We start from the raw sequence: 13903 nt of genomic DNA, 5'->3' as shown, positions 1-13903 counted from the left end.
CAGCCTAGTACAACGCAGTGTGGATCCTAACGAGTGACTATGGGCTTTAGCAGGACACAATATTAACAATGACAACAGTGGGTAAGGAAGGCCCCTGAGCAAGGTAGTTTTCTCCACAGCCTGTCTTTGCTCTGCACGCAAAAGCTGCAAACGGAATAAAAGGATGAAGGAACCTAGAACTGGGCTGAATTTTGTGATTCCTGAAACAAAACGTACATGAGAGCTGCTGCTACCACAGGCAGCTCTGCTTCCCAGAGAGAGGTTTCTCAGACATGGGGCACTGCCCAGTGCTGTAACAGAGAAGGCACTTTGGGGCCAACATCCCCGAATAATGGAAGTATTACTCCAATTTGATTCTATATCTACTTGAATTGGGAAAACAGAAGTCTGATGAATCAGACTTGGAAGAAGAAAATCCCAGAAGACTAAGAAGTAAAAATCTCAAATCATGTGAAAACTTATGATAATGAAGGAATCTGAGGCCTGTAAAGATTCAGCATTTTAGTTTCTTTTTTCATCCTTCGTGCAAAGGATGATTTGGCCCATAAATAACTCAGAATAGGTTTACCCTGCAGCTCTTCATTCACAAAGAGTGTAGCTGTAGCTGAGCAAGAGGAAGGAATACGAATTCAAAATATTCCTGCAGAAAATTCAAGAGATATGAAGCTCTAGTTTTTGTGTCAAAGGCATACACTACCTAAGAGGAGTCGAAAGCTCTCCAAAGATTTTGACCATTGAACTGTACTTGCCATAGAGACCAAGGATAAGCTGAAAATAGTCTGATTAAGAATCTGAGAGATATTTAAGTCAGAGACTTTACATGCTTGCCTCCACGCTTATTCATGGAAGTGACGTCCAAAAGTGCTGTCACAGTAGGTCTAACAGCAATAAGTTGCCCTTTTTTAACTTGTTCCAGACACTGGACACCAGGATCACTAGAAATACTTTATTATTCTCATATGTTGCTATACAGTATAATCTGATTTCAGTCTTCACATTTGGAGAAATATGGCAAAAAGGGAAATAATTGCATAAGGCTTTTCTATTTTAATTTCCAATTGAGATAGTTCTTTATATGCCACAGCAGTGGTTTTCAATCTGTGGTCTGTGAACCAATGGTGATTCTAGAAAACATGCTGATAGTCCACAGACAGTTGGTCAAATGGTGGGGGCTCTTGTCCTTGTTTCCATTTGCTACATTCTTCTAAAACACAGCTAACAACAGATATATCAAATATTTCCCTAATAATTTTCTTACATAAGCTGAACGGCATTTCAACTTATTGTAAAATGATTTTAATAGGAGTAGAGAAAAACCATATAATATGGGCAGCAGTTTTCTTCCATAGAAAGTGTCTTAAGGCATACTCGTTTCATTCCTTGGATGTGGTGCCACCGGACTGAGCTGTGCTCACGAGCAGCTTCCATGCTGAAGGAAAATGCTAGTTCTAAGTTATAATATCCAGTTACAAAACAAAGGTACAAAATGTTGATTTGCAGTTTGGGGAATTTTAAGGTGAATGTTTCCAAGAAAAATATTTTAGTGAATTTAGGCTTCCTTGTAAGAATTTTCTTGAGTGCACTAGAGTCTAGATTTCTAGACACAGACAATGATACATGTTGTTTATGGTGGTGTGTATTTATTCATACTCACTAACGAATGGCTTATCTTTGATGATGTGAACTAACTTACAGATAAATATATAGATCTAGAGCCTTTTGTAAAAATAATGCATGCATTGCCTTCTCAAGTACAGAATTGTCCTTGTAAAAATGCATCAAGTCTTCCAGCAATACATTTTGACCAGTACAGAGGGTAAAATGTCTCTGTGAGAGAAGGGTGACTATACTTTGTTACTAATTACCCTGATTGTGAGAATTATAATTTTGGTTCACTAATGTGCCTAGTTTTCTTCCTGTATTGATTTATTGTTTTTCATTTTAACCAACAAACTGCCTCCTGATTCGAATTTGAGTAAAGTAATTGCTGCCTGATAAAAAAAAACAACTACTTCCTGTTTTTTAAAAAGATAGTACTTTGGCAGTCTTATACCTTGGCTGAGATGTTACTAACACTCAGATAGGTGCTGTCTAATAATTCTTTTTATTTCTGCCTATAGCTCTTCATACATTAAGCGTTAAGTCCATGTAAAATGTTAATATTCTCAAACACACATGTGAGTAAAACCTATCTCAGGAAGCAAAATCATTTCTTCCCAAAAACAGAAGTGTAATTCTAATTTTTGTATATTTTATCGTAACTATTCCCTAAATGAAACAGTGAAATCAATAAATATCAATGTACTTTTACAGCTCTTTGTTTGGTTTACAGGAGTTTTTAGTACTTTGGGAGGTTAAAATAGTAACTGTCGTTTTCCTCATGCTGAAATGAACATGAGTACCACTAGGTTTTGATACTTAGGAAGAAGACTTGACACCTCTAATTTGATGCGTGTGAATTTGTTCTGTGTGAAACAGGTATATTCTTCAGAAAGAACTGAGGAATATAAAGTGAATAAACATGTGAAGAACGTCCTTTAGGAACTGATTCAACTGTATGACACAATGCAAGACTAGGAAATAACCTGCATTGTGGAAACAGCTGAAGAAGAGATGGAATTTCAAGTAAAAGAAGTGGTATCAAGGCTGGAATTTCACTGCTGTAGAGAGAGTCAACAGAAGTCCTACTCAATATATAAAAAAAAAAAAGCTTCAATAGTGAAAAGTGCTGAACACCATATCCTGGAACGGAGCCAATGAAAAAATAAGCTGTCTGTTTAATTATAAGTAGTTAAATTGCAAGTACCAACTGTGGGAAGCATCAAAACCTGCTTACAGGTGTGTGATATGCTCTCAGAAGCCTCTGAAAGACTCTTCTGAAAAATCACAGATTTACATTTGTGACTCATAACCAAACGAATACCGAAGACAGATTTACTTATCGGCTAATCTGGATATTTAGGGTAGCTTTGGGAATAGTATCTTTGTAGGGTTTGATGTGTATGCATATAGAATTCTAACAAAAATTCTCACGGCCTGTGTTTTTCTTTGAGATGGAAATGAATGTCTCTTCCAGAATATATTTGGTTTTACGCTGCAGCTGAGTATAAAATACAGTTTATTGATCACATAATACCTCAAGCTTTGACTAACATGGACAATTTAGATCAAATGAATGGACAGTGAAAAACTGCTCACCAAAGTATTTTCTGGAATCCTTTATGAATTACAGTAACATTTGCGGGAAGTCACAATATGAAAAGCCCATTTATGCTCTTTCTACTCTACTGCATCAGAAATGTGGGTATACAATGGAATACAATCATTTAACAAATAGCAATATGTAGTTTCCTACTGCAATGGATGGGCATAGAAGAGTGGCTCATGTGGCAAGTTAAATCAGTAACTATATTTAGACTAATTCTTTCCGTTGATGTTACAGTAACTGGAAACATAGGTTTTTGTCTTGGTTTGGATTTACCCTTTTTGACTCCTGAGGTTCACAGGATGTATATATGCTCTCGGTAGGAGTGGTGTCTCTTCCTGTCTCGTTGCTTCATACTTCAGCAGAACATGAGAAGCACAGTATTACTTTTAGCATGTAACGTGCATTGAACTAGGAGATACCTTGCTCAGAGATAAGTGCTAAACATTCTTAGAGAATTTAGAAGAGAAGGAACTTCTCAGGATTATACCCATTTCCATATATCTTTTCAAAGTAATTTAACTCTTGGGTCAGCTTCTCATCTTGTAAATAAGGCTCTGCTAATGTTGAACTGGCCTTCTTGCATGTATTATTTAAAACAGCTTCTATTTCTGTCTGCTGCGTGGAGGAAACAGAGGAAATAATTACAAACTCCCAGCTGTCTTCAGATTGATCATAAGAAAGTGGGTTTGTGAAGATCTTTGATCTTTATTTAAAATGTAAATGCATATTCAACTTTAACAAGCTGAAATTATACATGAAATCCATCTCTCGAACAAACTATCTTTTAAAACATCTTAATGGAGAGAGACTGACAGAAAATTAACATTGCTGCAGCTTCATTCTCTGTGAATTCAGGCTAAAGTAAAGAAAGGAATATTATTTTATTAGAAGGGATTAGGGAATAAAACATAAGCAATTTACTCTCCACCAAAAAAAAACACTTCAAGTATGAGTAATACTAAATAATCTACTTTTTCTGAGATTATGACAAAATTAATCAAAATAAATCTATGATAATACCTTGTCTTATTACACACCTGTGGTGGCCCACTCAGCAGCAGCCTCCTTGGGTGAAAGGTGTCCATTCTGCCCTCAATTCTATTGTTGTAGTCCATATGGATTGGCTTGGGAACCGTCCATTGGCGGTAGTATAGAGACTGCTCCGTGCAAGTCATCATCTTACTCATGAGAGGACGAAAAGAACTTGCCCACATAACAGAATGATAAGGCAAGAGGGAAGATGATTTGGGAAGTCCACTGCTGTCCGTAGAAGTAATAATGTCATAAACCAGTTTGGGCAGGAAAACTATGGGAGGCTGTTTTGACGCTTTGGTCATGGAGCATTGAGAGGTCTGCAGGATGAAGGAGCTGTGAGTAGGTGCAGAGGAGGCAGAAGTGGAGGAGAAAGGTGAGGAGGATGACGAGGTGACGGAAATTTGGGCACTTTTTATGTTTTGTTTTGTATCCAGCTGTTCAGTTACTGGTGGCAAGTGTTTGCTGATGGTTGTTTGTGCCCCCTTGTCCATTTTCTGCTTCTGCCTTTCATAGTTATTTGTAGCTTCTTCTGTGCTGTTGCTAAGGCCTTGGTGGGGGGATTTTGCTGTATCCCCTGCTGCTGTTAAAGGAGGAGATGTCTCGCCGCAGAATGCTGTGACTAAAAGAAAATTTGTATTGCAACAGAGCGTGACTATCTCTGCTAGTCAATACCATAGTTAAACAAAAAATATATAATTTAGATGATAGCATAACCATCAAACATTGCAATCCCATTCCTGTTGTTGCTTTCACCTTTCTCATACAGGAAGTCATAATGGGACTAGTTTGGATTATTCATCTCAACACAGAAAGTGGCTTTTAAAATACTGAAGTGCATAAGAAATATAATAGAATCACGGAATAGTTTGGGTTGGAAAGGACCTTTAACCCCCCTGCAATGAGTAAGGACATTTCCAACTTGACCAGGTGGCTCAGAGCCCCGTCCAACCTGACCTTGAATGTCTCCAGCATGTCAGTGACTGTCCTGTCCTCTATTTCCCTCATACATTCCTTGCTTACAGTGTTCATCAGATACTTTCATCACTCAAGACAAATACAAAATTACTGAAACCATCTTTTAAAAGAGTGTAAGAAAATAAGTATTCACATGCTGTTACCCTATCAGACTACTGAACTGTCCATGCAGACTGACATCCATAAATAGTCCTCTGAGTCCAATCTGATCCGACACTTGTGTGTCTGCATCACTGCAGCACTTCATCTGATCTAATAAAACCTGGCTCTCAAGTCTCTGGCACTACATAATGCATTAATGCACTCAGACAGCTTTTGGTCAGCTCAGCACACATACTGAACTCACAGAAGTTGGCCTAGAATATGTCATGTAGATATACCCCACAGCTAATAGCTGATTTTCTGAAAGTGGTATATTTTTACCTCTTGTATTCTAACTACTGAGATTTCTTGAAAGTTTAAGGCCTAGTTTTAAGTGGTTCTGAGCATCTTTAATGCTTAGTGAATTCCAGAGAGGAAATGTAAATACTTCATGGTCTTCAGAGGAGACTGAGAATTGGTTGAGGAATCAGTCTCCGCACGGTAGTAGGGAGAGCCGTCTGAAGCTGAACATAGATAAAACCAGTTTTCCTCTCACGGTGAAAACAGCAGTCTTGGTTCTCAAAAAAACCCCACATTTTGAACTAATGAAAGTCTGTAGTTTCTCCTGGTGTCAAGAAATAGTAAGATATACTCTAGCTGTATATTAATCTAAAGTAGCCAGTAACGGACATTAGCAACAAATACAAAAATATCACCGTCAGTATGAATGGTTTCAAGTAAAACCACAGTGATATCCCTCAAAATATCAGTATCCAAGAGCACAGAAAAAAAAGAAAGGAAAAAAGATTTCTTTAACCACAGGCAAATTGAGGCCACAAAGCCACAAGCAGCCACATGGACACTGTGGAAATTATGAAGAGCCCAACTTTAAAGAAGAAAAAAGTATTTTGAAAATTGAAGTGTTCATGAAGCTTATCCAAATGTTTTCAAGTTTTTTTTCCTTTTCCAGCCACCACTGTGCCTGTAGAAAAGAAATCGTGGGCAAATATGCATGTCACCATGTTGAAAACTACAATTAGAACAAAAAAATGTTACTGTTACTGAAAAAGACAATATGTTTTTAAAAAGCTGCATGAGATTGTGACTTCTAGGAAGTTGTGGTACAATTTGTACTCCCTAATTTTATTCAGGTCTCCATTTAATATAATCTGCATAAAAAGCATGCAAAGAAATTTATCAGACAAAAGAGCTGTAGTAGTTCTCAACACTGCCTCATGCTTTCTACATCAGTTTGCAGATTAAAAAGGAACCAAAGGTTTACAAAATTATCCACCTCCAACAGAGCTTTCAAACAGTGCAAAATTAATGAGTGAACATTCCGGAGCAAAAACGAAAAGGTAAAAATTCCAGTGAGACCAAGCATGCTTTTTCTCCTACAGATATTGAAAAGATTTTTAAAACATGTGAAGCATGTTTTCTTTCTCATAAATTGTCATAGCTTCAGTGAACACCCTCAGCCATCACAGTACTAACTGAGGATTCATACCTCATATAACATATATATTCAAGAAGTGCCTGGCTAAGCCCCGCATCCTATGATTATTTTTTAAGCAAGAAAAGATCTTATTTCTTGTATTTCTCAGGTCTGGTTCTTTTCTTCTTTTTAAAGTTATTTTCAGCAATCTCGTTGGCCATCTTTAGTGACCCCCAAGGCCATCTGGCCTTACCAAAACCTTAGTGACTTATCCCTTTAATTATTTCTCTAATAAGATGAAAAAAAGGTCTCTCGTCCTAAATGTAACTTAATAAGGATTGATCTTAAGAGCTTACTGGAAGCTTTTGAAGAGACAGACGAAGATGCAGAGTCATGGGAACAGGATCTTTCTCTTTTCATAGGACTTCTTTTTTCTGAAGTAGAACCTGTTTCATGAACGGTAGTAGGGGAACACAAAAACAAAACGTAATTTAAGTAAGCCTGTAAGAAGGCACAGCCACATTGTCAAAGTAGGGAAAAGCACACAATAGTTTGCGTGGGTTCTGTCCTCATTCTGACACTGTCAGTGTGGAGAGTATCTGTTCCTGCCATGCAACATTGGACCAGCCTATGGTCTAACCTAACTACGCTGAGCTGCAATAGCTTCACAAGATCAATGCTGCAGCCAGGAGCTGGTAATTTCTAGGCATGTCTAAACCATGTTTTCTCCTCCTACCCATGTCTTACTTTCCTCACTAATCGAGTATCAGGGAAACCAACCAGCTACAAGCTCTATTTTGTCAGTAGGTTATGAAATTACCTCCTACCCCACGCATTACAGCTCTGCGGCCAGATTATATCTCAGCTTTTGGTGATGAAAACCCTTATTTGGGCGGCAGCCAAGGATATTCACTTGAGCTAGCTAGCTTAGGCTTCTAACTTCAAAAGTTTGTTTCTGTACAGTTTTACCATGATAAACAGAAACATAAACACTGCCAACTCAGACTGTAATTTTATCTCAGGTGTTCTGAATTGGACTCTGGAGAAGCATACCTTACTTCCTGGACTAGGAAAGCAGCCTTACAACTTAAACACCTGACAACTCAGGTGCCCATTTGGCTCAGATCACATGCAATCTCAGTGTCCTTCAGCTAAATGGGCAGAAGTATTCATCACATCTAAAGTAGGCCTCTATTGCAGACAATCTGTTATGACCTCAGGTATTTCATTCGCTATGAAAGGTTCATATTTTATGAAAGTAAATATTTTTATTCTGCTTGTTCTGCTATCCTTATTATGAATAAGAACTTCATAGGTGAACAGCAACCAGCTCTCTTCCCTCTCATAGTATAGAAAAGGAAATGAAGGCAAGCAGTTTGAGATTTAAATAACCTATGGGCATAAAAATGCCTTGTTTTCCACAGTTACAAGGCATAATAGACTGTAAAGAAAAATCTGAAGAACTTAATGATAACTGATAACACCCATCAAAAAACCCCTCAACAGTTCCTGCGTAAATTATTGTTTGTTTACACATCTATATGTTCTTAATTACTCTCTTAAGAAACCATAAACTCACCAAATCTACACTGTCAGTTTGAATTCATGGACATTTTCAAGGTGCACTCAGAAGTTTCTATGTTCAGATATATTTTCTAGCCACGCTATTTGATACCTTACAAACTTGAGACTACTCAGCTACACAATATACAGTTTCCTTGGGAGGACTCTTCATCCTCGCCAGTATGCAAGCACAGGTTTGGTAGCATCAGCCAGGGACAGTTTAGGTGGAGCTGCCCCTGCTGTCAGGGAGGAGATCGGGTCACTTCTTGCCAGATGGCAAAGCACATGCTGCCCTGCTGTGGGCAGGGCCACCCAGCACAGCGCTCACTAGATGCACCCACTGGAGCTCTGCTTTTCGGCTGCCAGAACATACGGGCAAAGGATGGAGGGAGAGTGGGCAGAGAAGGGAGCCAAAAAAACGAGAGAGAGAATAGATGCAGCAGCAGGACTGCAAGAGATTAAAATGCTGCAGCAGCAGCAGTCCCCAGGCAGGAAGGGTGAGAGAACACAGGCTCAACGAGATGGAGCAAAATTGAGGAGCAGAGCTCACTCAGTAGGGCTAACTCCAGAAACCCTGACCAAGTAGGTATCTACACAATCCTGCTTTTTCTAATACAATTCAATGATTTTACAGTTTCTTTTATTATCACTACTAATAATACCTTCCGTCGCTAGTTCTTCATCTTCATTATCAGTGCTGCTTAGTTTCTCTGGGTCACTTTCTAACACATCATTCACAACTGCTTTCTCTGTGTGAATTTCTGAGCTCACAAAGTATGCTGCCAAACCAAGTTCTTGCTCCAAGGTTGTCCTTACCAAGGAAGAGGAATTTATTAAACGTAGGTCACAGTATCTCAGCGATCTGGAGAGAAACAAGAGGGGCTAGAATGAAAATTTGCTGTCGTTTACTTCCTTTTTTCTTTTACAAACACAGCCAAAGGGGAATTTTTTATTCATCTGCTTAAACTGGATGACACAGAACACAGTATATCTTTTGTTCTTAAAAGTTGAACACTGTGATGCATACACTTTTCTTTTTCTTAATCCATTATGCAACTTAATCTAGTGCACTGAACGATAGCATCAGCATAAAGAAAAGAAAAGAATAATCATTTGGGTTCTAAGCCTAACACACAGAATGGGATTCAGTTGAACATACAAAAGCTTTTAGTGCCCCAGGGCATCCTGCCTGGCTTCCAGCTGCCGTTCCAGAAGGCACTGATCTCTCCACACATCCTGCAGCACCTACGCCAGCATCATGCAGATGTCTCAGCTACCCTAAGGTATCTAAAGTAGCTATGCTTTTTTTTTTTACATACCCTTATTCTCTCCTCTAAATTGGGACAACTCTCACAGTATTTTCTGAGCTACTTATATCTTGCTACAAAGTTATGATTACTGATACAGTTTTTGTATTCATGATATAAAACCTGCCAAAAAATGGAAAAGAAACATCTTGACACTAAAATCTCTTTTCTTCTCCCATAAGTAATTATACAGTTGTAATTATACAGTTAATCTTTAGCCATTTGGTAGGCAATGGATGAAAAACTGCCACTGAGAAAATACTGGATCTTCTTACCGTGGCAAAGACTCCCCTTGTGGATCCATACCACTAAATATCAATATACAAGGCAAACCTTCCAATTCCAAATAGGTCTGTGGCCTCCAATCTACATCTTCAATTTTCTGCCAGACCTGTATTAGGTAGGAAACACTGTTGGACATATCTATATGGCACAAATAAAAATGCAGAAATACATATTGTTATCATCCATTATATGAATCAATTAGTACAGTGGATGGTTGTTCCACCACGGGAAGCCACAGAGCAGAGCCAATATCAACGTAGGTAGATTGCACAATTTCTAGAGCATTACAGGTAGCAATATGCATGCTGTACGTCTGAGGAGATTGAGACAATATGTTCCAGTCTGAAAAGTCTCCCAACTTCTCCTCAGCGTAGCACTGAGGCCAGGGCATAGACGGGCAGCGTGGTTATGGTACAATGGACGGAAAAGCTGAGTAGGAGCTTTGGGGGGAGAGAAGAGTACAGAGGGTTGCTTCTTGTGGCAGATAATGTATGGATGTCTGAGTCCAAGTGAGAAAATGAGCTAGGAATGAGGCTTTGTCACCTTTGAGGAACAAGGCAAAGCTGGAAGTGTCCAACACACATGCCACAGTCCTCACTTGCTACCCTCTGAAGTCTCCTGCTCTCCCGCAAAGATATCAGTTTTCCTGAAAACTTCATGAGAAGTTTGATAATTACATCTGTTGTTTGACCATTTAGCATCAGGTTATAATGCTTTACTCACACCAGTCTGCCCTTCTTGTTGCAAGGCTGTTCCACAGATAAGGAGTACACAGTGGGACCAACAGTACAACTCCTCAGCCTCTGACACTCATACATGCACCACTATCACGCATGTCAGAGAAGACAACCAGGATGTGATTCAGAACTAATACTGACTTTTCAGAATAAGTTATGCCTAATTTATAGCAGAATGAGATCAGCATTAGACTCTGATCTCAGATGACTTAATCTCACATGTATTGAATCAGACACAGTACAGAGTGTCTTGTATATGTATTACACCACCCTAGAAATAAATAAATATAGTAAATATATTTTTGCTTTGGTGATCAGATGATGGTAACATTATGAAAAGCAGGACAGCATCAGAAGCTTTTGTTGAACAGATGACCCAAGAGTCTGGACATAAAAGATGTAAATTAATCCATAAGCCAAACAGCTAGTCCAGAAAGCATGAAGCTCTGAGCTGTCAAGAGCCTGGTGTTCTAGGCCCTGTAACTAGCACCACTGATTTGGTGCCTTCATGCCACCTGCTGGTGACAAAAATAATGTAACGCTCAACTGCTCACGGATTAAAATCTTTGTGCACTATAATCATTTTGTGAGAAAATTCTGCTAAAACTGTGAACATTTTATTTGGCTTTATTTATTTATTTGTTTGTTTGTTTGTTTGTTTGTTTTTATTTCCTGGTCTCTATAGAAAAAAGCAGTCCAACTGTTTGGAAGGGTTGCTGCTGGAAGTCAACTTCTAGCCATATTAGTTAACATTCCACTGAGTATTAACCAGAGATAGGGCAGTAGAGGAGTCACAGACAGGACGTCTAAAAGATAAAAGCCCTGCTCCTTATGATAGCTTTTATTTTTACTAGCAAGACCCACACTTCAGCTCATGACCACCACTCTCACCAGTAAAGTCTCCTCACCTACCCATCTAATGAAGCTTCCCACTGTATGTTATTCTGTAAGTTACCTTTAGTTGCTCCACAAAGTGCTTCCCTATTGTGATTCCAGAATTAGGATTTCCCAAGATTATTTCAAAGTTATCTTCAAGGGCTAGTCTTTCCCTTACGTTATACAGACGTTCATATGCCACTGCAGCCAGCGGAGTACATGGAATTCTCAACACTACCATGAGGCCATGACCACTTGGACATTGTCTTGAAGAGTTTATTAGGTTTTGGGTGATTTCCAGAGTTTCAACTGAAGTATAATTCTTCATCTGAGAAAGACCACACACTGCCATCATAGCTGCAGAGTAGTGCTGTATGAGGACAAAAGTCCTTATCACTGCACTGTGTAATCTGGGGAACCTGAAACAAATGGTGAATTAAATAGTGAAGTATTAAAGGCTAAAGTGAAAAAGCTAATTTTTTCAAAATATAGTAAACTCAGGATTTTCTTCTATGAAGAACCCTTCATATCTACTGTACAACAGCATCTCACCAAATTGCAGTTGCACAGTCTTTGCAAGGCATCGTTTCACAATCAGAACTGATGTTTTCTCTCCATTTCTTAGTAAAGATTTACTAAGCAAGTAGTCCAGTAAGATAACATCCCTTCAAGACACCAAGACTCTACTGCTGTTACAAAATTTATCACAGAATATATGCTAAGGCAACCAGTAATATCATCAATCAAAATTACATTCTCTTATCAATGAGAATAGTATTCCTCATTATGTGTTATTCTTAAAGGATGAGGAGCTGTGTGGGGTTTCTCTTGTTTTCTTACTGAACCCCTGAATCAACTTACTCTTGTTTCCAAGAGGACTGAATAAGTAGGCAGCATCCAATAAGCACTCCAAGATCCCAAGCCCAGGTGCACCCTGTCTCAGTCCCCTGTCTATGGAGGGGAGAGATGTGGGTATGCAATAGCTTCCTGTGATCTCATTTTCACAGGAATGAAACCCAGGTGCACAGTAAAAAGACGAACTATGACTTGCTTGGAGAAGGGACTCTCATGTGTGATCAGAGCTTCAAAGTATCCTGTAGCAAGCCCGAGAAGTTAAGTGTGGATGTGCTCAGCCTGCCAGCTAGCAATAGGAATTCTCAAGATTTTATTTGTCCTGCCTCATTCTTCTTACAGATCCCAGAGAGTTCATCCACAGCCACAGGTATGCAAGAAATGTGCAACTGCTCTTTTGCAGTGATGCTAGACTTGCTCCACAGGGACAAAGGAAAATCGATGATGTATTTTCAAGCTCTGATGATACTCTGAAGTTTTTATTGCTGATTTAAGTGTACAAACCACAGTGATACGTCTACTTCCCTTTGTGATCCAAGTGCGGTATACACAAATTCTATACATCAAAATCAGCCAGGGTTAGTGAGTGGTAACATTGGACAAAAGTAATAACACATTTGAAATTATATGATGAGGCAATGTTAGATTATTACAATATAGCAGTCACAGCAAGAACACACCCTAAATTGGGCTAAACAGTGTTCTCATTCATAGTAAGAGGCAGCCTAGACTGATTAGACTACAGGCGAAATATACACAAAAAAAGATGGAATACACAGCCGATTTGTGGGACAGCGAGAAAAAAAAAAGAAAACCCAGGCTTTTAGCTAGTAACTCAAGTCACTAGAACACACCTCCTAAATTTCCTGTGTTAAACAAAGGAGGATACCATACCTTTTTCCCAAAGCCATGACCATTGCTTCAAAAGAGCTGTCGTATCGCAGCAGTGGAATACTATGTCCAGAGAGGGTGGACTCGATGAACTCTGACAGTCCAAAGTATTTCTTGTTTTCATGGTATAAATCTACACCCTAAAGCAAATGAAATAGTAAAAATATAAAGGCAAAGTCTATCAATTATTAATTTACAAGTGATTAACCATAGGTATCTGATACATTTGCAATCACATTCTCTAATAAGCATACACCTACTCAGACATATTAAAACAAGAAGAGAAAGAAACAGAATTAATTTTTTTGAGAGAACAGATGTTTGACTCAATTTTTCCTTGTTTTTTCTCTCTCTTTCTCCACACATATATATATACACAGACAGAACAGCTATGTGTGGAATAAATATGCACACTTATGAAGAAAATTCACGTATATACATATATTTATGCAGTAATACACTAGAGACAGATTTTCAGATGGTTTCCATTTATGTAGCTCAAAGATTTTTAGCACAGCTACTTCAGTTTTTAGAAGATATAAAAGGAATAAAGAAAACAAGCAAGAAATGACAGGATAAGCAAAAAGGGTAAAAGAACTTGCCAGAGACTGAACAAGAAAAAGATGCCATGCAAAATTCATTCTTGTTTACAAACACC

At 38.6% G+C, this 13903-nt stretch overlaps 1 protein-coding gene across 1 annotated transcript in view; it reads right to left on the bottom strand.

Moving 5' to 3' along the window:
• GREB1 (growth regulating estrogen receptor binding 1) overlaps positions 1–13903 on the bottom strand; it is a 103289-nt gene that overhangs the window by 19715 nt on the left and 69671 nt on the right. Inside the window, exons 17-22 of the mRNA XM_009937413.2 lie at positions 13249–13385; positions 11582–11921; positions 9880–9995; positions 8960–9159; positions 7091–7180; positions 4246–4862 (exon numbers count right to left, since the gene is read on the bottom strand). Coding sequence (XP_009935715.2) covers positions 4246–4862; positions 7091–7180; positions 8960–9159; positions 9880–9995; positions 11582–11921; positions 13249–13385 — 1500 coding nt within the window. The remainder of the gene's footprint in view (positions 1–4245; positions 4863–7090; positions 7181–8959; positions 9160–9879; positions 9996–11581; positions 11922–13248; positions 13386–13903) is intronic.

This window comes from Opisthocomus hoazin, chromosome 2 (assembly GCF_030867145.1).
Source record: "Opisthocomus hoazin isolate bOpiHoa1 chromosome 2, bOpiHoa1.hap1, whole genome shotgun sequence".
Lineage (NCBI taxonomy): Eukaryota > Metazoa > Chordata > Aves > Opisthocomiformes > Opisthocomidae > Opisthocomus > Opisthocomus hoazin.
Note: the sequence above shows the minus strand (reverse complement) of the source record. Positions and strands in the feature narration are given on the sequence as shown.